Source organism: Parambassis ranga, chromosome 8 (assembly GCF_900634625.1).
Source record: "Parambassis ranga chromosome 8, fParRan2.1, whole genome shotgun sequence".
NCBI lineage: Eukaryota > Metazoa > Chordata > Actinopteri > Ambassidae > Parambassis > Parambassis ranga.
This window is the reverse complement of record NC_041029.1, coordinates 2569370-2595784: the sequence shown is the minus strand read 5'-3', so window position 1 is coordinate 2595784 and position 26415 is coordinate 2569370. Positions and strand designations below refer to the sequence as shown.

The following is a 26415-nucleotide window of genomic DNA, read 5'->3' as shown; positions in this document are numbered from 1 at the left end:
AGAGAGAGGAGTCTGTGTGTGGAGGACGAACACACTTTGGATTTGCTGACCCTCGTTCTAGATGTTTGGAAAACAGGAAGCGCTGAGGCGGCATCATGCCGGTGGTTCATGAGTGAGCTGTAGAGCCAGGGCAATGTCCAGGACAGTGTCAGCATGGTGACATCAGCTCCTGCTTGTCACCATTTAACCAACCATGCAGAGTGAAAGATGAAGCCCATGTGTCAAAACCTGCAGTTTATCCCATGTCCACTAGAGGCTGCCTTGCTATCCGTGGTAGTTGGCCAGACAGCATACGCATCTGAGATATGACCACATGACCCTAGAAGTCCTGCTATGATTACTGCATGATGTATGTTGTTGTCTCTGGGTAGCTTGATCATGTGACGTGTAGAGGATTGTGGGTAAGACTAGCCAAACAAGCTGTAAACATCTGTATGTGGTAGAACATCCCAACACATCTGGCATGTTTCTTTGTGAGTACTGGAGGTGCATCGGGTTTGTTTTAGGGTCAGTAATTCCAAACCAGATCCATGTGAAAGTCAAAGTCAGCCGCCTGACTGTAAGTGGTTATTATTCTGTACCACGTGATATATGGAGTAAATGAGAGCATGAGAACACAAACTACTGCTGACACCTAGCTTGGCAGCAGCATCTGTAGAGTGTATACTCCACTGGGACTATGACCAGAGACCATCTGTCTCACACACAGAAACATACACACACACACACTGACAGATAGATGGGACTGTGAGACGGCCCCATGCAGTGTCCTAATAATGAAGCGTGCCTCATGTAATGTGTCTAATTTATTTAGATTATCGAGAACTGGAGCAAGCAATTAAGGAAGGCCAGTTGAAGCTGTTGTGAATGCAGACACAAGGAGTGAACTAGACCATGAACACTCGCTATTTTTGACGACACTTCTCATCCCTGGAGAGGTTTAAAGCATCCTGAGGCACTCTTACACTGTTGTCTCACACACACACACACACACACACACACACACTCACTCACACACTCACACACAGCTGTGGGAGGCTGCACACGGCTGTTTGAGGACATACAAACACAATAATGCTATGTCTATATGTGAAGAAGCAAAAAATAATCTGCAGGGGAAAAAACCTGCAGAGTGAGTTGAAAATAGTTCCCAGGATGTTGGCGTATGTGTTTCCTAGACAACAATCAAGAGAAGTCTGGAGAAGGCTGGAGTTCACAAAAACAACATCAACATCAGGATGATGGAAAATACCAAAGTCCATACCCATCATGTGGATGAGAAGCAGGTCCAGAGACAATCTGTCATGTCTGAGGAGGATCCTGAGAGATTTCTGCAGCAGTCTGTAGCCATGGATCAGACTTGGGTCCACCACCTCCAACCAGAGAGCAGAGAACAATCCAGTGGAAACAGGCAGAGTCTCCAAATCAGTGAGGTCTGCATCAGGTGGTCTCTGTCTCTGTTTTCTGCTGCTGGGCACCTGGAAAAGGGTCACACTGTTACAGGGGCCGACTGCACTGATCTCTGAGACAGCTACAGGAGGACACCACCAAGATCCAGACCACAAGTCCACCATCATCCAACACCTGTTCACCTGATCTACACCCTCACACCGACACCTCTTCAACAGGATGGAGGAGGAGGAGGAGCTCAGTGGTCACCATGACAACAGTCAGGAGGTTCAAGATTTATTTTAAAGAAGAGATGCATGTGCTCCATGGTCAGTTGGCTGAGGGTATCTACAGGACGAAGAGACTGAATACAGCAAAAAGAGCAAAACAGAATGCGCAGGCTTGGATACACACAGATGACGTGACAGACCCAGAAACACACACACACACACACACACACACACACACACACACACACACACACACATACACACTAATTTAGATGTCACCCACGTCCTACAGGGTTGTTTCTATAGCAGGAAATGGTCTCATCAGATGTTTGTTCACTCCCAGTGTTTTAGACTTTAAAAAGTTTCAGGCAAAAGTGTCACCAGATGTAATCACACACACACACACACACAGCATCTGATCTGATGTGACTCATTTACCAAGTCAGGAAAACATAAACAATGTCACGTAATGTTGAATAAACCCAACATAAGGACAATGAGGCTCAACCGGAGTGGCCTATTATGTGTGTGTGTGTGCGTGCACTTGGAGACTACTGAGTAATGAGACGTATCAGAGAAGTATTAGTATTTTTAGCCTGGCAGAAGTGTTTGTGAATGGTATGTTCTCGCCTCTGCTCGTCAGGGATAACTGCAGAGGAGGGACGGAGAAGTCAGGAAGAGGAGAGAAAATGAGTCAAACCTCAAATGTGCTGTTGCTTCGAGGTGCAATACAGCTGTGTGTGTGTGTGTGTGTGTGTGTGTAGGCCTTACCTGCACATCATGACTGCAGCTCTTCACAGCCTCTTTTGTAGGGGTGTTATCCCACCATGTTTTCATGCTAATGGCATTAGCCTCCCTCTCTGCTTTGTTGATGGATTCCTGCCTGGTTGGCAGTCCTGCTCAGAACTCTGCAAACAGGAGGCGCAGCACGCAGACAGCAGTGCTCTCACATATATTATATATGCTGCACTAATAGCAGGCTTATGGGTAAAGTGAGGAGAAGAAAATAGCCTGGTAGTGACAACAGAAAAGTGTGGTGCAGGGTGCTGCAGTGGGAAGGCGACGGCTCTAACTTTAACTCTGAATGCTCATTCTCTTCTTCTCTGCCAACATTACTACTATTATTATTATTATATATCTGCTGCAAAACCTACCAAGATGCACAAGATGTGAGACAGAGAAAGAAACATCAGAGGTGACAGACAGACGCAGAGGAGGAGAGAAAGGAGCTGAAAATGAGAGGAGACCTTTGAAGATCAGCAGGTGAATCATTCCTTTGATAATTGCGTTGGCTTTTCATTGTGTGTCTCTCAGCAGTGGTGTTTGTGTGCGTACCCGTGTGTGCGCATGTCTCCTTTACCCTTCACAATCTGGGACACATTACAACATGTGTTCCAGGTGGAGTCTCACATGTCTGGGCTGAAAATCATCTGATAGAAACACAAGCTGAAAAAGCAGCCGCAGATAAACAACAACACGCATTCAGTCCAGATTGTTGACTGTAAATAAAGATGGATGATGTAACAGCTTCTGCAAAAGTGAAGCCAAAACATCTGGTTCAACTCCTGTTAGCTAAAGCTACATATCTGAGGCTTTTCCAACAATGGACAGCTCAGAAACCCACAGTCGGAACTGGGCGTCCAAAGCATGAATCCATGGAGCTGACCTGCTCTGTGGGGGCAGCCCAGCCTGTGGTGTATAGCCAGGTGGTGTAATAATGTGCGACTGATAGTGTGACTTATATATGTTTTCTTTTTCTTCATTATGCATTTTCTGGCTGGTGCGACTTGTACTCCGGTGCGACCTATAGTCTGGAAAATACGGTAGTTATTCTTTGATGCCACAGACGATGTTGTAAGCTGTGTCCCAAAATCTGGAGCAGAATCCTTTGAGGGGCAAAGTCTATGAAAGTTTTTTTGACCAATGAAATGTTTCTGTGTAAGACTTCCTGGATGCTTTCATTTAGCTGTAATCCTGGGAGCTACCTGATGCATCCTTCGTTCACATAGAAGCGCAGGACGCATTTCAAGGAGCCTTTGAAACAAACCAGACTTGTTGTGTAGCTGTGATGCAGTTAGTTGTCTCCTTTGAAAGTCTTGCGCACCACTTCATGACTTGAACATGGCAAGCTGCTGACACATCTGCAGATACCATGTGACACAATCATGCCAACATGCACCATGTCCACATACCACAGAGATGTCATGTCGTCACTTCCTCTGCACGTGCTGGGGACATTTTCTTCTGTCAAAGAGCGACACGATATATAGAGGCCTAATGTGCGCCAAAGGGGTTGTCAGGCCTGGTATTTGCGGATGATTTGACACAGTCATTCCGGATTATGTGTGTGAGTTGGTAGAATTTCTTTGACATTTTGAATGGAAGAATAGTCAAGTAAAAAGTCAACCAGTTATACTGTACCATGTTCAGTTTTTAGTTGTAAAAAAAGAAACCTTAATGCTGCAGTCTACTGGATGATTAACTCGTCTCTACAAACCAGTCCTGAAACTGTTCCTGTTTCCAAACGTCCGTTCATCGACTCATTGTTACAGATGATGAGGATTTAGATGATCACTTTATGTTTGTCTGCACAAAAGAACCTCAAATGAATGATCTTCACAGCTTGATGTGGAAGATGTCCCGAGCTCTTCACCCTTCATCAGACTTTACAAATGGTTAACGAGCTGAACAGGAAGTAGTCGAAAGACAGATGTCACCACATCACATAAACAGCAGTCCACTTTGGCTGGTTTGGACTCTGATAAATAGGGTGCATAATGAAGGTGGTCTTCTGGGAGATTTCAATATGATGTAAAATTAAACTGCATACATTTGGTTTGACATTTATGTAAGGTCATTGCTCAACAGTTTGCTCTGCCAAGTCTGGGGTAATTGAATTTTGGATGCTGTTTTGCCTACAGCCATTCATAGATTACTTACAGGGCATTTAGAGCACACGCCTACATGCTCCAGACCACCACCGGAGGAAGGCTGTGCGAGACGATATGCAGATGATTAATCACAGATGACATACAGTACTGTGCAAGGGTTTCAGGCACTTTACATTCTTATCATGAAGAACCATCGGGAGGCTCCTGATTGGTCCTAGTTCATCCTGCAGCATGGCAATGACCTTAGATATACAGCCAGAGGGCTAAAGGGCTATCTTTAGTATTAGATGATGTTGATCTCACAGAAGTCTTCCAAGAAGGTCCATTGTGCTAGCTTCCACACAGATTCAGAACGTCTGACAGAGAGTTCCTCGATATTTATCTGTGCTTTTGAAGTCAGGGGTAGCCACAATTCCAGAAACACTGAGGTCCAAAAAGTGAAGATATCAAATGTGAAAAATGCTCTTAGATCTCCGTTATGTAAAGTCCTCACTGCTCCTTATCAACTGGAATCATAGACTGTACAGAATATATATGAAGTGGTGTCACCAGTGTCCTAGTCCACCTAAACTTTCATTTAATCAATATGCAGGCCAGGAGGCGGAGCTGAGGTGGAAGCAGTAGAACCAAACAGTCTTTGTACCAGGCTGTAAAGGTGGTTATTTCTGCAGTGACGTTGGACATTTTAACATGGAGGTTTGTGGGGATTGACTCAGGTTTGAAGCCAGCTCCTGGTGGCTGCAGAGGGAAGTCATTGCTTGTGTAGAACCTGCATCTGAAGCCGATACAGGCTGCAGGAGGATGTCTTGTCTAATATTTTGTGGGCCTGTGGGCTCACCAGGGATGTGTAATTATGTCCAAAAGTGCCTTTTTGTTTAGTGTTATCCTGTGAGATGTGTGGTTCTGTCTCATCAGTCGGCATCCAGCAGGTCTGTGTTATCAGTAGTTTGTGTGTCTGTGTGGAAGTGAATCTTTGCTTTGTTTCCTCTGAAGCACAGCTAATCACTTCACTGCCTCCCAGTGGACAGACCTAATGCATTTAACCAGTCCTGAGGGAACCCATGTTTGACAGCTTGGAACGGCCTGGCTGCCCGCTGTCACAGGATCTGTGCCTCTCTCTCTCTTTATTCTGCAGACTCTGTTTAACTTTTCTTCTGTCTATCTGCTGCTCGTCTTCCTTAAACTGTCGCTGACTGTGTTCTAGTGGTGGGAGAAAAAAATCGATTCCACGATGCATTGTGATTTGGCCGTGGACCATTCTGATTCTGACACTTTACTGGAGTCTTCATGTGGATGAAGAGTGCTGTGTTTTTATCATGTCCCTCAATCATGATGTCGGTGCACTGGCTAACTAGTTAGCTACTATCTGCTAACATAAGTCCATCCATCAACGACAGGCTGATTAACATTAGACTAAAGTGTTTGTGTCCTGAAGGGTTGCTTAAAAGCCTTTTCGTTACAAGTCAACTGTCCACGGAAAGAACAGGTGCTTTACAAAGAATACCTGGCAGCTGATTGGATGAACCATCTGTCAGTCACTGTCAAACACAATTAGAACAACTTTTAAAAAGCTAGCTAGTAGCACTGTGGGTCCATGTTCTTAGACCTTCCTCTCCCTCACCACCTCCTCCAGCTCATCAGGGAGGATCCCACAGTGTTCCTAGGCCAGCTGAGAGATATAATCCCCCTCCAGTGGGTCCTCGGTCTGTCTCTGGACCTCCTCCTTGACTGGTAAATCAGACTCTTGTGTTTTGGCTCGGCTCTCTGGGTCAGGGCTAGGCTCTGGACACTAATCCGCCTGTTAATTCATCTTTCCCTCACCCATGAACAGGATCCTGACATACTTAAACTGCTAAACAAATCATGCCAAATTGAAGAGGACATTCCATCCTTTTCTGAACTGAGAACCATGTCCTCAGATTTGGAAGTGCTGGTCCCTTCACACTTGGCTCGCCCCTCAGACCTTTGACTGTGCTAAAAAATCCCAGAAACACCAGAAACATGCCTGACGTACTGCCGGTGATTTGAACCAAGCTCACACTCTGCATGTACATCAATGTACAAACACAGACAGGCCTGACAGCACTCAGGGTTCTGATTGTTTCGAACCAAACCTGGTTCAACACGATCTTATAGACTGAAGCCTGGAGGATGGAAACTGATTTACCACCAGTAACTTCATGCTGTGCTACAGCCATGTGGTCAATTGGGCCACAATGACCTGGGATAATTGTATTCATCCCACTGACACTGCAGAAAGACTGAGTCCTCCTGAACGTTCACAGCAGCCTTTTTGCTACTGATGTTATGTAACACACACGCAGCAGCAGCAGGGCGAGAGGATGATTCATCTAAATGAGCACCTGAACATGCAGTATAACAGCGTCACTTACATCATGGCTGGTGGTTTAGTGAAAGTTAAATGGCGTTTTAAGTGGCCTGAGGGAGCAGATGAAACACACACACACACACATACACAGCGTGCTGCAGCACGGTAACGCTGCAGACACTTTCTGCTGTAATTTTTCTCTGATTGGAACCCTGACTTGACGCTCCATCCTCTCCTTCATTAGCATACATATACAAAAAAACAGGAAAAGGAATAATCCCAGTCTGACTGTAAAAAAAGGAGCAAAGAACTGATATGAAACACAAGAAAATCCAAGTTTCAATGTTTTGGAGTGTGTGGATCTGACTGCACTCCAATCCAATATAATTCAGAAATAATGCAGAATCAGACTAACATTTGACCAAACTTCCAGCCTGCAGCGGCACTAAAATGAGCTGAATGACTGACCCGACTCAGCGATGTAAACATTATTGAGTAGCTGTCTGTTTGTGAGGCCTCAGACGTCGCTGAGCTGCTCTCTCTCAGTTTGACCTTCAGTCTCCTTCCTGCATCACCTACCTCTAACAGGGAGACCAGCGGTGTGGATTTACTGGAATTAGCATTTCAGCTGATTTACCTGCTTCAACCAATTAGCCTTTTATAATGTAACTTTTATCTGCAGGGAGGGAGGGATGGAGATGTTTAGTTGGGTGTTATCAAAGGCTGGATGAACACCTGCGCTGGCAGACGGTTGACAAAGTGTGAAGTGATGCAATTATTCCATCTGGAAGACTTCACACAAAGCTGGAAAACCAGACCACAATATGAGAGCAGGCAGTGGGAGGTATGAGGAGTAAGCATGTTTAAAAGTGTGACTTGGGTGCAGATGGGATCATTGCATGTTGCTGAACACTTCACCACATGTAGACAAATTAAAGAGTAGCCAAGCAACACCAGGAAGTTCTCCTGCTGCCAGGCGAAGGCTTCCTGGCAAATGAAGACGTCTTTTTGTCTTCTCGACCTTTTAAGTGTGTTCTTACACATTATGAAGGCAGCTGGGGTACAGAACATGTCCAAGAACATTCTCATGAATGAATAACACAGCTGGTCGATAATGATATGACACAGAAATGGTTTGTTTTTTGGCAAATGACAAGAACAGGAGTCACAACGTAACATAATCACAGGTCGGATACACCTGCAGGCTGGAGGGGAGAATGGTGGCTGTAATCCTGCAGCAGATTTTAACCCGTTAGAGCCTGAGTTCATGTCCCACCTGGCTCTTCTGCTTTATTTGTTTAGTTTAAATTCTCATGAACAGCACGGATGTCACGTTCTTTTCCACTCACAGCTTTGGTTAGGCATTCCACAGAGTCGCACTTGAAATCACGCTTTAACCTGCAACCTGCTGACAGCTCCCAGCGACACCAGCACAGGAAGCACGTGACCTTTTCCTGGTTTACAGCATACACTGTGTGTGGTGTCCACATACTTTGAGTCCAGAACTCAACGTGTGTATTTTGTAATTGCATTTTTTTTCAGATTAAAGCCTTATCTTTTAAAAAAAATGCTCGCATCAATCTGACATCACAGACGACGCTTCTTATCTGTCCTTGGAGAGGAGGCCAGCACTTGGCACTTGATGGCCTCTTTCCGCTCGGCTCAGTCCGCCGCTCTTCCTCCGCTTCTTCTTGACATGTAAAGAAACAGGCGAGCAGGAAGGTTAGAGCATTTTAATGAAGTCCATTTTTTCTCCACTTGATCCCCTGTCTGTGTTTCATTTCCCTCCATTTCACAGCTCTTCTCTCTTGTTTTATATTCATGGTTCCACTGAAGCCCCGTCCTGATTTGTCCCATCTGCCTCCTCTCCGCGGCTCACCTTCCTCCTCTCCTCCTCGTCTCCTCTGGCTTCCTGTCTTCATCTGTCTCTCCCTTCCTTTGACAAGTGGCGTCACAATCCTTTATCTTTATATGAGCGGCCTTCTCGTTTTTACTTGTGTGTGTGTGTGTGAGAGAGAGAGAGTTGGGTGGGGTGGGGGAGAGGCTCCGGCGAGCCACAAATGCTTCAAGAGCCATATTCAAATCTCATTTCACAGTGCTGAGGGTGAAAAGACCTGACACAGCACTCTGTGGGAGAGGAGCCGAGCTGAAGAGAGATGGGAAGGAAATGATGGTGGAAGTGGAGGAGGAGAGCGAGGGACACGACGTGGGAGAGGAGGAGAATAATGGCTGTTGGCATTAAGCTACCTGGAGCAAAATGAGAGAGGATTCTAAAAGAGGAAGAGGGGGAGGGGGAGGAGGAGGAGGAGGAGGATGGAGAGCAGAAAATCATCAGAGCAGAGGAGGAGTTTTGACGGCTTTCTCTCTGTATTTTTCTTCGTTTTTCTATTTCCAAAATTACACCCCCCTCCTCCAGGTGAACCCCCCCCCCCTTTTCTTTACACAGTGTGCATGTTTATGTAAATGAGGTAATTAGGAAGCTGCCTGGCTTCGCTGCAGCTCTGAGGTTTGAGCAGAGAGTGTCCGGATGTGGATTCAGGCTTTGGAGTTGGTGTGTGTGATCATCTCTCCTGCTGATTGCTCCTCTTTTTTTTCTGTCCTTCCTCCTCCTGTCTGTTTGCTTGCTCCTCCTCCTCCTCCTCTCTGTCAGCCTTGTGTACAGTCGGCCCTCTCACTGTGTTGTCTTTCTGTCACTTTTGTCTCCATCCCCTCAGTCGCCTCAGCTTCAGGTTTTTTTCGTCCCGTCCTCGATAACTCATATTGTTCTTCCTTCATTTTCTCGTGCATGACTTTGCTGCTTTTTATCTATATTTTCTATGCTCTGGTTCACCGTACGTCTCACATGGAGCTGATTTCTTCTGACTCCTGAAACATCAGAGTCATATTGAAGGATGAGTGTATTGGAGGATGGCAGCATGATCTCATGTATGGACAGTCTTTCCATGTCTTAGGAAGCCAGTGTTCACATCAGCTGTCCACATATTATTTGTGGCAGTAGAACATAATAGTTTTTTTATTCTTATAATTTTATGGATTTACTCTCATAATTTTGTGATTATAAGAGTAAAACCATAACATTTTTATACATTTGTGACTTTTTTTGTTTATATTTGATTATTTTTTTAGTTTTCTGTAAGTATTTAAGTAATTTTGTTTGTTTTCTGACTAAGTAATTTTCCCAAAATTAGTCCTAGAAATTAGATTTTTTTTTCCCATTTTTATTTTCATTTTTTAGCTTTTTCTTGGAAATATATAATGGATAGTTATTACATATTTTTAAGATTTTTTTCTCAGAATTATTTTACACATTTTGTGTACATTTTTTGTCCAATTTTTGATGTACATTTTTTTAATGTTCTTCATATTTTTGTAATTTTTAGTTTTTTCTCTGCAGTTTGAGACTTGCTGTAGAAAGTGTGTGTGTAACATTCTGTCATGTTGTCTACGCCTCTGAGCCGAACAGGCATGGACACACACTCTGTGGCAGTCTTGTTCCTCGGGTTCGCCTCCTCGGGGTTGATATCGAGGCTTTGTCTGCACTCACGTTGTGTCACAAAGCTACACATAAACATGCACAACTGCACACAAACACACACACACACACACACACACACACACACACACACACCATTTATCCCTGAGTTTTCAAACTTTGGATGGCAGTTGGCTGTCAGGGCATGAAAGCAATGGGGAAGAGATTTCTGAACGGAGAGGAAGAGACGGCGGAGCGACAGGAGGAGAGGAGAAGCTGACAGATGTTCAACTTTTTTTTGCCCCACAGTGGAGAAAAAAGAGGAATAGATGTGTCATTGCTTCTCCTCCTCCTCCATCACTGCCTCTGTTCCTCTCCTCCCATTCTTGTTGTCTCCCACGTTCGACAGAGTTCTTTTGATCTTAAGGCGATGAAGCTTTGAGGCAACTTTAACTAGAAAACAAGAATAGATTTTCAGGCAGCGGAGCTGCAAATGTCAAACAGCCACACGGTTAACAAGTAAGGATGAGTTAAATTTAAGGTGAAGGCGTCACACCAAAGCCCTCACACACAGCCAGCCTCTCCTGTGCTTTAAATCAGAGAGATGAGAGAGCTCTCAGCCAATTAAGGAACACCTGTGACAATGATCGCACCCACTGTCCTCATTACTGTTTCTTCTCTGAAGTGAGGAGGACGGAGGAAATTATGACGAAGCACAAAATCTGATGAAAGGACACACACACACACACTCCGCACACTTATTAAATGTGCACCTGCAGCAGTCTGATGTGAATCGATCGACTGTCGGTGCACGGTGTACAGGAAGGAGCACACACACACACACACAGACACACACACACTGTGGCTCGGTCTGCAGTGGACGCACTCAGACGTCACCCTGTAAGATTGACCGTTTGCTTTATTTGGCACGTCTACAAGTAGGAGCTCTATTCTCCTCACACACACACACACACACACACACACACACACACACGGGTATTGTGTGTCATTTATCTGCAATGACAGGCAGAGCTCTAATAGTAAATCATTGGCAGCATTATTGGACCTCCCCTCCCTCGCCGATATGGATCTGTGTTGTGGCCGTCTGTCATAAATCAGCTAATAACACACAACAACAGGAGTGAAAAAATCCCACAATAAACTGAAAAGCCTTCACACACACACACACACACACACGTCAGTGATGGTGATAGATGAGCTGTGACAGGAGTTCTCTTGTGTCGATTCTACTTCCTGTCCTGGATTCTGTATCACTCTGTATCATTCTGTGTCTGTTGTTGTAATGTCGAAGTCTGAACTAACACTAAGCAGTAAACTCTTTCATTCGCTCTTTTCTTGAATGTTGCCAAATTCCTTCTTCCAGGCTTCAGGCCCTGAGCTCGTGCTGAACCAGGTCTGGTTCGGACCAATCAGAGTCCTGTGAGGAAGTGATGTCAGTTCTATTTGTGTTTTTGTGCCTTTTATGCTCATATTGTCCTCACAAAGATGACAACTCTCCCCTACACACATGCTGACTGCTGCTCGGCAGCTGGTTGCGCGTCTTCTTTGGTTTGGGTGATATCAGCTGGTGACAGATCAGTCAGCTGTATTCTTTACAATAGTTTCTCGATGCATATTTATTGTTTGAAAACATGAAGCGAGAGTCTCGCCTGCTGCCCTCAGTCTGTAACTAATCTGAAATGAAGGTCAGAGAAATGTCAATGTATTTACAATCTAAAGAGGAAATGAGTGCTGAGGATTTGTTCAGTGTTTGTCTTTAGTCAACACCGCACCGTCAGCTCATCTTTCCGCCTGTCAGTCCTGCTGCTATTAGCACACTCTAACCCTTATCCAAACTCCCAAAGCTGTTAGCATGATGCTAATGCTAACAGCCTGAGCCACTTCACAGTGTGAAATATTGTCTTGATGTCAGCGCGCTGACACAAACAGTGCACGCACTCGTGAGGGGAAGCGTTGGAGCTAATGCTGTTACAACAGATTAAAGCGAGGGAGCTTCAGTGTAAATCCACAGGAGGCTGCTGTACAGATGATTTCTGATGCAGAGCTGAGCGTCATCCTCACCCTACAGAGAGGGGAGAGGAAAGGAGGAAGTGAGCGGCAGCATGGATGAGCATAAAATAAAATCACGGCAGATTAGATGGAAAGGGAAAATGTAAAATTCCAAAAAGGAAGATGGAAGATTAAAGAGGAGCTCTTTCATCCATTCCTCACATCAGACACTTAATTGCTGTGGAGAGCAAAAACTATATTTGACAGAAGAACCAGAAACTCCGACTGAGGAGGACTCACTGTTTAACTCACTGCTTGATGCTTGAAACCGTGACGACAGCGCCGTCGCTTCTCTGCCCCGCTTCACGCCTGCGCCCTGAACGGCTGCAGAATGGATCGTTTAGTGTGAATATCTTAAATTTAAACATGTCTGACTGTATGAAATCATCTGATATTTACAAATTTGTAACTTTTAACCAAAAACAAAGGTGAAAATTGAATTTAATTCATTCTGAAAGAGTAAAAGGAGAATTGTCGGTCACTTGTGACATTAAATGTGGATAACGGATGTGTTTGTGCAGCACGCTGCTCCTTTAACTCATTTAACTCATCGCTTCATTACGATGTGACGGATTTATCGCTCGTTCGTGCTTCTGTTTAATAGAATCGAATCCTTGTTTTAGGATCATTTTTGCAGCCTGTCATTTCAGAATAATGTGCTGCTTTCTCCAAGCATATGGTCGCTGGAGGTAAATCTGCCCACCTGGCTGCTCTGTGATCCAGAACAAATTCCTTGGCCAATCTGGCTGTACTGCAGAGTCAGGATAATGCTGCTGGAAGCAGGAGACGGGTCTGACACCCATATGTCACTTAGCAGCTGAAACCCCTGAAAGTGTCTGAGTGCGGCTGCAGAGTAACGACCTGTTTCCCTGAAGCGGATATTTTAACCCATTTCAGGACTGGAAGTGTGTGTGTGTCTCTATATCTGTGTTTGCAGTGAGCGCATGTTAATGTAGGTTAATTTATCAAGCAGTTATTATTAAAAGGAACGTCTCTGAGGAGTTTAAAAAGTCGGGTCAATAAGGAAGACAAATCTTCTTCCCAGCTGTTTCTTCTGATGTTTTTCCTCTTCTTTTAGTGAGGCTAACTGGCAGCCACAGTGAAAAAGATCCTCCTCCACAGAGTGTAACAGGGTCCGGTCTTAACATCACTACGAGTCCAGTTCATTGAATCATTACTCATCTGCTGATGCTCTGATGTTTTTTAGGGATTAAAATGTGACAAAGCAGAGTTTTGGTGAATCTCATACACGCTGTGACAGCCACGCGCACACACACACGCACAGTTGGACACTCAACAATCAAAATCAATTAGATCATCAATTAAGCCTGTTTGTTGTGGTGTGAGCATGTACTGTGCAAGCAGCTGGAGGGAAACAGACATTTCTGTAGTTTTTGTTGAAACAGCTGGAACATTATCCTTATAAGACAAATGGGTTTTTGTCCCAGACTGTGAACACACACACACACACGTTTATCTCTGCTGTAAAGACATTTGAACGTGGTGGTCCTGTCCCTAGAGGCTGCAGGGTGAACTGCATTTTTTCACACTTCATCATCTGCTTCATTCTTCAGACCTGAAAGTTGCTGCTTGAATGAGACTGCAGCTCGTTCAGCTGCCTGTTAGCCTGATAACGTATTATTTCACCAGCCTCCTGAGACTACAGTGTGAATCCAAGGCGAACATTTTCAGTGTCACCGGAAGAAAATTCCGATCAGGAAAAATGAGTTTCAGCTTCCCGCAGGAATGAACAGACCTCAGTGTGAGGACGAGGAGGGGAATTTATATACTTGATTATGTGGAGCTTGGAAACCAGTTTGCAATGTGCAATAAAAGTCTGATCATCTTTTAAAGTCCATTTATGCTGTCATATTTAAACACTGCACTGACCCTAAAGCAGGCGTATTAAGGTTTGTTGGCGAGGTGAAGATGCAGAGTGGGAATAATGTTCCTCTCTATTATGTCAGAATCACATTCATCACATTTTTAGAAGGCAATTTTATAGTGCTGTCAAAAAGCCAGCTATCATATTCAGAGCCGGCTCTGCTGTCAGTGGCTGCTTTATAAGTACATTACCCTCCCTCATTGGATCTACTGGTCGTCTCGGTAACAAAGTAATGTGCTGTTTGGATCACTCAGCAATGGGTGTCAAAGCTGGTTTGTCTCACTGAATGAAGAGTAGTCTGACATGACTGATGAGACGGGAGTGTGTGTGTGTGTGTGTGTGCAAGGTGTGTTCTCAGGGGACACTTGCCCTGAGGTGAACCATCCAATGGTGCATTTCATAAAACACACACACCCACACACACCCCTGTGGGACAATAATCATCAGCGGTTGTCTTCTGACTTACACCGGCTGCGTAACAGACGTGTACTGTAAGCGGCGTGTTTTTGTCACATCTTCAGAGCGACATCAGAGCGTCCTCCCTGCCTTTTCCTCTCTGATGTGCTCCTTATAAAAAGCATGTTATGTCCTATGAAATGTTGTTTCTCTGCTTCCAAACTGGATCTCTCCTCGTACATGGCTGTGCTTCGCCGGTTGCGATGTTAAATGATACTCATGGTGTTTTATTTTGAAAATCTGCCGGAGTCTCTCTGGTGCTCTGGTACCTGACTTCCTGTCTGCTACATTGGGTTGGTACAAATCGACGCCTCTTGGTCGGCGCGTAGCTACGCTTCTAGAATGCTTGTGACGCACTCTGCATCTGGACTAAAATGGAAACGTTTTCGGCTGTCACTCTGCTTGTGATAAGCTGTTACACAGCCGGTGTAAATCCAGGGTTACAGGGTCTGATTCTGGCTGATCTGGGTTGTTTCCGTTTCAGATCAGTTGGTGCGGGCGTCATTAAGCTAAAGATGCAGCAGCAGCGCTTGGTCTGTTATTAAAATGTCTCAGTGCAGCTTCAGGTCTTGCCGAGTTCGTCTGTACAGACCATAGACCATAGAAGTCATTCAGATGCAGTGTATGTGAATGGGACGTGAGGGAGGAAGAGGATCAGCTTTCTCCCACACTCTGTGCATGCACATACTGTATTATAATGCAGACGATTTCCCAATAAAGCTTTATACATGAACAACACAGAGTGAGTGTACAGTGAGTTTCTGCTGTTCAGAGGTTGGAGCGAGGCATCTGGAATGTATGGAGAAGCAGAAACTCACTGTACAGTCACTCTGTGTTGTTCATGTATAAATCTTTATTGGGAAATCGTCTGCATTATAATACATTATGTGTGTGAGTCACATTCACATTCAACCTTTTGAATGAAAGTGACCTGGATGAGAATCTTCATTAACGCTTTCAGAGTCGGACTTCCTGTCTGCTCGACCTGGTGATGCACCTCGGCCGTGACTGAGCACCAAAACACACTCAGTGTGTTTCATTTGTGGAGCTGTGTGTTTGCAGCTGACCCAGCAGTAGCTAACAAAGATGCTAGCCTTGAAAGATTTCTTTGAATTGACCCTTTTTTGGGCTGATTCTTAGATGACTTCCTGTCAGGTTATATCGCTGTGATGTGTCAGAAATCAGATCATATTTTCATATTTGTTCCTCACTGTATTTTTGTGTGATGAACCTCATATCTGTCCTCTGTAAACACTGAGGGATGTGTGTCACATGTGCTCCACAGTCCTTCACTCAAACAGACATTAATCCTGTGAGGGAGGCTAAATGGGATTTTATACTTTCCATTTCAGCTGCTGCACACACAGCAGGTCTGTATGTGCTTCTATGGAAGAACACTGATCTGCAGCCACTGCACAGCATTTCACATTGTGTGTAGTTCCTGATTCAGTGTCACAAGGGCACCTTTGTTTTATTTTATCAGTGTTATTGACCCTTGTTGTGGTCTTTCTGTCTTGTGGTGATGCAGGTTCAGACTAACAGACCTTTGTCAGCCTGCCTGTATGGCGGTTTTTCCTTGTGCATTTTGTACTTGTGCCTCTCAGCTCATTACATTCAATTTGAGAATATTTCTTATTCTGGTGTACATGAGCTCATTCTGTGGCTCTCAGAGATTTTAGAACATGTTGATTTAGATCAGATTTCTGATCTCACGCTGAAATCATTTTGAGATCATCTGTATGAAGTGATGCCACTGAAAGCTCGGTGTGTTTGTCTGTGTTTCCCACCCAGCCTCTTTCTCTTCCTGTGTGTGTGAGTGTGTGTGTGTCTTAGACTGTCGCAGTGAGTGTGTGTGGGAGGGGGAAAGCAAGTTCTTCCAATGGCTCATCACAGCCTTTAGCTCATAGTGCACATAGTGACTGTATATCCGCTTCCCCAATTAAGGGTGTTAATGTGCTGAGAAAAGTGTGTGTGTGTGTGAGCGCTAACACATCAACGAGGGGGTTGTGCGTCCTCTTTTTCTCTCCGTGTCACACACACACACTCATCAATCATCATCATTACACACACACACACAGGAAGCAGGAAAGTAGACTAAATAATGTTTTACACGTAAACAAACTACAGAGTTACACACACACAAACACACACTCCTCCCTACTGCTTCTGCAGTGCTGTCTCCGACTTAATTGTAGTCGCTGGTAATAGCTGCAGGGTCTCCCTCACAAGCTTTGTCATGGGAAATAAAACACAACAGAGTAAGAATAAACTTCCTGCCTCCACAGGAAGCAGCTGTTGCCATGGTGATGCTAATTTAAAGGACAGTTGTGAACAAGTAGCCTGAGATAGCCTAAGATGATAAATGCACACACAGGTACGCAATCCATCTAGTGATCATTAGGCATCAGTGTGTGGCGGGTGACTCTCTGGTTAACATGTCGTCAGAGGATTATCCGCAGAGCCGTGAGAGAAATCACAGCTGTCCTATTTTCTTAGCTTGTAATGAACAGCCGTTAATATCATTAGCCCATAAACACAAAGCCCGCTCTCCCACTGGCACTTAATCCCACTGTAGGATTTAGTGCAAACACAACAACACACAAAGGAAGCTGCACCTACACACACACATGTTCGCTGTTAGCTGCAAAAGTCACATGAGGAACATTCAGCTTTGTCCAAACGCGATCCTGAAGCTCCTCCATCGGCCGCTGGGGTGACAACACAGACTGTTTATCATTGCTGCCCCCTGCTGGTGAGAAACAACAACAACACTGTTTCCATCTTTGCACACAGACACCCAGCAGTGTCCGGCGATAAGGAATGCAGTTCCTGCAGTGTCCACTAGAGGCTGGCTCCAACAGTGTCTCAATCCCCATAGACGTCCATGTTAAAATGGCCAAATGTACAGCAGAATAGGCCTGTTTACAGCCTGGTGGAGGGCTGTTGTTGTGGTTGAGGCTCCTTTAATGTGATTTGACGGTGTGTGTCCAGTGAACAATGATATTAGCCAGCGTGGGTTTTTGTTCTCAGTCCCAGCTGACGCTATTGTTTTGTTTTCAGTTGCAGCTGGAGTTAGTCATGAAAAACCGACAGGTTAAGGTAGAAGAACAGGGTCAGTGGTTGAGTAAACAGCATGTTTAATGTTACAGAAAACACTTCCTGCCGACACTGCTTTCACCTACCATGACGACGAGTCCCGCCCCTAGCAACAGAGAAGCATAAACATAACCACGCTGTCAAAAAGACAATAAGACACGGTCAGGAGGGATATGATGGTTGTATGAAGTCTGAGCTTCATAAAGGATCCTTCCCTTATTTGCAGTCATATATATTTGTTTGTATTAGAGAGAGAGTTTGTGTGTGTGTGTGTGTGCCAGACTGTGCATATGTCTGTCAATGCACACGTCCAGCCTGGGCTGGGCTCGCAGCCTGCTTCTGTTTTTGGCTGCCTGTTGAAAGCAGAGTCCAGCGTGTTGTTATGTATTCACTGAAGCTCCGGCTCAGCGATAGCCGGCTCACTGGTTTGACACACATGAAGGCCGGCTGAGCCCAAAGAATAAAGTTTCTGTCATCCCGCCTTTCTCTGTGCGTCTTATATTATTCCTCCTGCTTCCTGTTTGTCGGCTGCGGTCCAGCAGTAACTCGTGACAACAGCTTTCTAAACTCACTGCAGAGGTTTTTTTACAGATCAGATTTATCTTTAAATATGGCACAGAGCTCTCTGCTTTCTTTTCCACAGCACTGCGACTGGATCGAATGAATTTCTGGCTGTTGACAATGATTTGCTGTCCTGCTTGTGCGATTGATTGTTATCAGTAAGCAATGCACTCTGCTATGCAGACAAGTGAGTTTACAGTAAGAGCTTTAACAGAGACTGATGGCCCTTCAGGGCTGAAAACATCATTAAACGTCTGTCAGTGAGGTGATGGTTATGAAGGGGCGGGTTTGTACTGGTCTGTTGAAGTGGGAGTTTATTGCATCAGGGAATAAAACGTTCAATTTACTGTGTTTCAGATCTCAGCTGGGTGGCCATGACGAGCGAGGAGTGTCCTGTGCCGCTGGGGAGTGTCTCCTCAGCAGGGCCAGGGCAGAGTGAGGAATACAGCTCAGCGCAGGCTGATGACATCATCGAGGAGGTGGGCCCAGGTGATGATGACGATGTCAGTATGGGCAGTGACCTGAGCACTCTGGTGGTGCCCTTCCCGGAGCTGGCGCCTGTGGTCTTCTTCTGCCTCAAGCAGACCACCTGTCCTCGCAACTGGTGCATCCGGATGGTCTCCAGTCCATATCCTTTCAGCCGCTGCAGGAACAGGCTCATTTAATCCACCGGCATACATACATCATCTGTCCAGTGCGCCGATCTTTAAATGTTCCTACACTTAGCTTCCCTACCAACAACAGATCCACGTGTCCTTGTTTACAGCTAGATGGCTACGTTTAGATATGCCTGGTGTGGCTAATGTTCATAAGCAAAATACAGATTTGGCTGTTCTGGGTTCTGGTAGCTGAATTTGCCAGATTTCTGTTTGCAATTGACATCATTAGGTGACGTTATTAGGTGACAACACAGTGTCCATGCAGTAAAGCTAATTACAGCTAGCTTGTTTGTTAAAATGAATGGTGATGTCTCAGTTAATATCATGTCCAACATTAATACTTTTAACCTAGAACAAATGTTTATATTGATTTTCAGTTACTTAAAGTCAATTTGCATGGCAGCTAGTTGGCCAGCAGACATAACAGTAGTGGGTACGAGTAGCTAACTGCAGTTCACATAATGACCACAGGTGGCACTGTTACCAAGGTTTCATGTTCGTGTTGTCACACCGCATATTAATCTTCTTCACCTCCTCCTCCATCTTACACATGTTTTTACGGCATTCACTCACATTTGAGTGTTTGAATGTTCAGCTATTTGCACACAGGCACACACACACTACCCCCCCCCCCCAAACTCACACTGCTACATGATGGGGATTTAAAGTGGTCATCCCAGAGTCGTCTCTAAGTAAGTGTGTTTGACATCTTGCAGCAATCAGCATTGCACTTCTACGACAGTTTACTGTAACATTCACATTTGTGTCTGTGTGTGTTTGGGCTTATAGCTCAGATGTCTGTTTGTTTGCTGACTACACTGAGAGCCAGTGGGACTGAGGATGATCCTTTCACATTAGGGATATAGTGCTGCAGAAATGTGTGTGTCGTCTGTGTGTGCCTGGGTGTAATATGAAGCTGCTTATAGCCTTGCTGGTCAGTGTGCGGGGCTCCGAAGATCACCACACCTGTTCACTGTTTTCTGGGTCACTTTAAATGTGGAGACGTTCAGTGAACTTTACATAATGATGAAGCCACTTCACAACTTAATGAGCGCTTCTTGCAGGTGTTTCTTGAATGATGCCATGTTTGCCGGTGAGGGGAAATGATCTGATTTACAGTAAATCCAGCAGACGCAGTCAGACGGACAGAGCAGGGCAGCGAGACCTTCTGTTTGCCTTTCAGACTCTGTCTTTGATGTTAGAGGGAGAAGAGGTTTCAGAAGGATTTTATACTGCCTGCTAATGGCTGCTGCTCACTGTGGTCCACAGGGTGCACACACACACACACACAAAATCTTATTTCACATCAGCTATGGCTTATTGGTTGCTGGACAAAGATTGTGTGTTATAGTTAGAGGGGAGGTTGTTATTGAGGTGGTTTTCCTCGGTGAACAGTCTCCATGTTTGTTACTTTTGATTTTATTGTGACTGTGTGTGTGGGATGAATTCACAGGCTTTGCTTGTGTAGGACAGGGAGGATGTGCAGGCGTTCTGTGTTTGAGGTTTGGTGCACTGGAAAGTGTGTGTGTGTGTATATATTGATCCACCTGAAATTTTTGTGTTTGGATTTTACTGATGTGATGACATCATCATCAACCTCATTCCTACTGTCATCAAACAGCTTTTGCAGTGTTGCCTGGAGTGTGTGTGGATGTGTGTGAAGCTGGTTGTTTCACTGTTTTTTTGCAGATCAATAATTCAGTTCACTACTCAGAAGCTGTGAGAGGCCTTTAGTGACACACACACACACAATGATGGTCTCCCACGCCTGCCTGCAGCAGAGCACCTGGAGCACCTCTCTATATTGCACCCCACACACACACTCTCTCTCCTGTCTATTGTTCTCACACTGTACATACACACTGCTGATTAACCCGCTCCCTCCTGCCTTCACTTAATGTTTGGTTTTAAAGAGAAGTTCAGGTCTGAGTGATGAAGCTGCAATTCCTCCTGTGTCCACTTGAGAGGACAAATCTGGCCGTAGAGGAATAAACCTCCATCTCATGGAGGTGGAGGGGGTCACAAATTGAGCTGCTAACTCCCTGGCTGCAGTTCCTGTGGTGTCCACTAGAGGCTGACCATAAAAGTGAGACGGTGTGTCAGGCAAAAAAGGGCACAATCAGTTCAGTCACCTACTCAGCCAACAGCAGATGTTCACACATCTGGGATTATGGATAATCTGGCTCTGGGGTTGAGGCGGAGGTGGCAGACCTTCATCCAGGAGGCATGTCCCGTCTCCATGTTACTTCCTGGGCCTGTTTTATGTCTTCATGGTGTCAGGCTGCTGCTGATAAAAGTTGCATTGTGGGATTTTTTGCTGTTTTCACAGTGAACCTTCATCTGCTTACATCTGAGAGAGGAAAAGTGATGAGTTGTTGGTGGGTTGATTGATTGATGTGTGGCTGTGGGCATATTTTTTGCACACATCATTACACCTGTATGCAGCCTCTCTCTCCATCTCTGTCTCCCTGTCTCTCTCTCTCCCTCCCTCTCTCTCTGTCTCCCTGTCTCTTTCTCTCTCCCTCCCTGTCTCTCTCTCGTTGACTCTCTGACTGTCTCTCTGTCTTTGACTCCCTGTCTCTCTTTCTGTCTCCCTGTCTCTCTCTCTCTCTCTCTTTCTCTCTCTCCCTCCGTCTCTCTCTGTCTGTCTCCCTGTCTCTCTGTCTTTGACTCCCTGTCTCTCTTTCTGTCTCCCTGTCTCTCTCTCTCTTCCTCTCTCTGTTACTCTCTCTGTCTCTCTCTCTCCCTGTCTCTCACTGTCTATCTCTCCCTCTCTCCCTCTCTCTCTCTCTCTGTCTGTCTCCCTCTCTCTTTCTCTGTTTCTCTCTGTCTCTCTCTCCCTCCCTGTCTCTCTCTCTCTGTCTGTCTCCCTCTCTCTTTCTCTGTTTCTCTCTGTCTCTCTCTCCCTCCCTGTCTCTCTCTGTCTGTCTCCCTGTCTCTCTCTCTCTCTCTGTCCCCCTGTCTCTTTCTCTCTCTCTGTCTCCCTGTCTTTTTCTCTCTCCCTTTCTCTTTCCCTGTCTCTCTCTGTCTGTCTCTCCCTCTCTCTCTCTCTCTCTGTCTCTCTCTTAGCTCATACTTTGTTGGCAGTAAACTCTCAGTCTCCTCACATTATCTCACCCTCCTCCCTGATCCTCTGATTGGCTCATGCAGTGTTGGATCGGAGTGACCGGCCTCTGTGGCCCATGATCCTCCCTGGCCCTGACAGCTTGTTATCTCCATGGTGACGGATGGCCGAGGCGTTGCCGTGCCTCGGTCTTAACTACTGCTGAGGATAGAGCGCACACCTGGGACACATCACCTTCTCTCTCCTCTGGTTTTTCCGTCTCTGAACTTTTCACTTTCCGTCCTTGTGTTGTTGGGAGAAGTTGCTGCAGGGCAACACGGCAGCTTGTCTCTGCTGCGGGTGACACTCACTGTGAGGTGTGTCACTCCATGCGGCTGTTTTGACAGATGTTTTAATAAAGAACATCAAATGTGTGTCTTTAACTCACGGCGACAGTCTTCGGGCGCTTCTTCTCCTGTCTCTCTCTTTTCTTTCTTACCCCCTAAAGATGTTGTCTCTTCCCATTTTTCCATTTATGCCTTCATCTTGTGCAATAATGCAAGTGTTCCACTTATTTTAATGAGCCTCTGCTTCAAGTAGAGTATGAACTGTTGTCCTTTTACCATGGGAAAAGTCTCCTTTTTTAAAAAAAAAGAGGTACAACATTAATGAGACAAACCTCTCTTAAAATAAACACAGCTCATTAGAATACTAATTCTTTCAAAATAAATCCCAGTGCTGTTGTTAATACTGGTACCAATACTAACTCTAATGATCCCCACTCGCTCTCTCACTCATCACTCCTTAGCACTTCGCTCCATCTTAGCCCCTCTCCTCCTCCTCCTCCCCCTCTGCTCCCTCAGGTCCAGTCCAAACTCCATTAGCGGCTGTGCTGTCTGAGGGAGATGAGAGGGGGAACAGGGGAGACGAGATGAAGGGCTTAAAGTGACTCTAATGACTACTGTAGTACCAAGCCTGAGCACACACTCTGCGTGACCTCCTTCACATGCATTATGACTCCTTCACGGTGGTAAGGCTGCTCCGAACATGAGCACGTTTTTAAAAGATAAAGACAAGAAACTAAAAACAGGGTGTGCGATGCTGTTTCTTCTTCTTTTTCAAAGACGATCCATGGGATTCATTTTCTTCCAGAGCTGCACGGACACTCTCCTCACCAGCCTATTATTTATATTTAAATAATATTATATGAAGTAAATGAGCCACAACCAAACAGAAATATCAGAAAATGACTCTGATGCTGTCAGAATTATTTTAATATATTCTTCTGTAACTCAAAATCATCTGTTTTGCTGGGATGCAGCTTTGGAACATAAAGTCGTTCCTCCAGTAGATTCAGCACATTAGGGTGGTAACTCAAATGCATCGTGTGCAGACTTTCACTCAAAACATGTGACATTTTGTTTTTCTTAAGGTTAAAGTTGTGTCCTAGTTTTAGGGGCTACGTTCTTTTTACACCTCAAAGGTTGCGAAAAAGACTTCCTGTTTATCATGGTGCACTTGTGTTGCCTAGCAACCCAGCATCATCGAAAAGTTAATTGTTTCATTTAGTTAATTCATTCATTAATTCATTTAGTAGCCTCTGTTTATACCCTTTATTCATGCTATGCTGTCTGCTCCAATGTTGCTGCTGGATTCCTGATTTCCCCTCAGGGATCAATAAAGTATCTGTCTATCTAGTGAGAGTCATTAAACCCTGTAGGATCCTTAGATCCCAACCCAAGAGAGCATCCCACAATGCATTATGAACAGCACAAATGCATTGATGCACTCTGTGCTCATTTATTCAGCCTGTCCGTAGATGCTTCATTTCACAGAGGCCCACTCCTCTACAAAAATTATGGATGAAGATTATGCTTTAAATATTTAAGTTTCTATGAGTGTGTGTGTGTGCATGTGTGTGCGTGTCTTCCAGATGCATCATGTAAGCGTTCTTCGGGTGTGTGTGTGTGTGTGTTGAATTATGATGATGTGGACACTGTTCTTCAATTGCAGCCATAATTGGGTTATGGGTGAGTTCAAAGTGACATTCTTTGTGGGGAATGAGGCTGTGCTCAGCTCGCTGCCTGACATCTTGCCCCCCCCCCCTTCCCTTGTGTGCTGCATATTACAGCGGCCGTCAGGCAGCAGCCCCTATTTGTCTGCACTCGGTACCAGCAGGGCAGATTGCTTTTGGATAAAGCACACAGATAAATGTCAGAGGTGCACAAACACACACATTTTCTTCTTCTCTCCTTTTGTTTTACAATTGTCACATTCTAGCCACATTTTTTAACTCCTAAAAAAAATCGGAATTTTAATTTGGCTTAACTCAGATGAGCTGCTTTACGAAAACTGGGAATCTTGAGAGAATTTAATTAAGCATTTAATGGCTCCATTGCTGCTAACTGCAGGGTACATTTTTATCCAAGTGAGTGCTTTGTAGTTTGCTATTTCTCATCTATTATCCACAAATCGTGTGAGTCATCCTGCTCTGCTATAAATTCTACTCAACAGATCGGAAACACAATTTCTGTCAAAAATATGGGGACGTGATTGAAGGTTACCGGTGAGGCAATCATAGAACGCTGACCAACTCATCTCTCAGTCAAGTTTGAAAGACAGAATTGGACTCATCAGTGACTCTGGAATATAAGTCCAAAGTTTATTTCTAGTTAACCCTTGAACCTCCATGTGTTTAGTCACTGGAAGTCTATGTAAACAGCACAATCATGGCTACAAGCAGAGAGAACTCAGACATATCTGTGTGCAGAATAAGAACTTGAATTATTAATTTGTTGATTGAACTGGAATCAATGTTTTTACATGTTAGCAAGCGTGAAAAAAAGTCTCCATATTCGCCTTGTTACAGCCTCTACAAAACCAGGTTTAGCTGACAGATCAGCAAAAAAAATCACTAAATTTTTGTCATGTGACTGCTGGTCATGTAATGAGTCAATCATGGCTTCCTGGTTGCACAGAGGAGTGCATGACTGGGCCTGGACTGTATGAAAGAACCTGTTCACACTGGGGAAATCAGTCCGGCTAAAGCATGATTCGGGCCGTGGTGGATCTAGCCGGATTGGCTTACATCTGGCTCAGGTCTGAATGCAAATGTGGCTAGTGAATCCCGCTATAGACATCCTACTTCCAGGTTCACGAGGACAATGTGTGGGTCACGTACAAAAGCCGTATGTAAACAACCGTCGAACTACAGCTTAACCCCGAGTTTATTTTCCACAGGGCTATAAAGGAATAAACTGCTTTTTGAACCGAAAACCAAAAGAACGAGCGACACAGGACCAAAAAAAAAAAAAAACGGACACGTGTGTGTGATTTGAAAATAGGTCTGAATGTATTCAGTCGTACTCTAGCTGGATTGACTTTCTCCAGTGTGAATGGGGCCTAAGAGAGGGCAAAATATCTGGATTATTTTACCCAAACACGCTCACCTCGCCATCATTTTGTCTTTGCATTCTTCCTCCACATTTATCCAACAATAACTTATTAAGTAGAAACATGAGCATCTCAACACAGATCAGTCTGACTAAAACACGCTTTAAACAAACCAGGGGGGTCATAGTGTCCATTTTTATTTACAGTCTGTGGTGCAAACATTATAATTTTCATGTATTTATGACATTAAACATGTGGAATTTGGTTATAAAATATCTTTACAGAGTTACATTTCCTCTTCACATGATGCATTTCAGCACCACTGGGAACAAAATTCAGTTTTTTACATAATACATTTTATTTATATATAAAGTAATTCTGACAGCCATGCGTAGGTTTAGGTTAGCAGAACATATTAAATTCATACATGACTAGGCTAAACATATGAGAATGTACTTATCATTATAATGTAAGAATATATATCAGCTGCGGTTTCTCCTCTTATGATTAAACATGTCTCACAATAAAAAAGTGCCATAAGCCCTTTTGCTCCTTCAGATCAGACTAGCGGCAGCGGCGCCCTCGAAACGGCAGCATTTGAACAAAAGCAACCTGTTATTGGTTTGGATATTAACGCTACAGTTATTACCAGAGGCGGCTGTATTACCAGAGCTACAGTACAGATAAGCAAAGCAATAATTATTGTACTCCAAACGTTCTGGTCTTGTTACTGTGGGAAGCTAAACTGCCAGCAGACAGAATTACTAATAAATCAGATGTGACAGCTCACAGTCTGTCCTCACTTTGTAGAATACACTCTGTACTGCTGCCCGCGGCTTTAAAACAATGAAACTGCAAAAGTATCACTGCATTTATGCTTAGATTAATAATTACAAATTATATTAATTCAATCAGGATGGATTGATGAGCCGAATGATTGA

The 26415-nt window shown here is 44.6% G+C and overlaps 1 protein-coding gene across 1 annotated transcript in view; it reads left to right on the top strand.

Annotated features, from left to right (window-relative positions):
* The window catches only part of LOC114439334 (voltage-dependent T-type calcium channel subunit alpha-1I-like), a 111021-nt gene that overhangs the window by 7594 nt on the left and 77012 nt on the right, over positions 1-26415 (top strand). Inside the window, exon 2 of the mRNA XM_028411191.1 lies at positions 18737-19007. Within this exon, the coding sequence (XP_028266992.1) occupies positions 18754-19007 (254 nt within the window). The 5' untranslated portion in view covers positions 18737-18753. The remainder of the gene's footprint in view (positions 1-18736; positions 19008-26415) is intronic.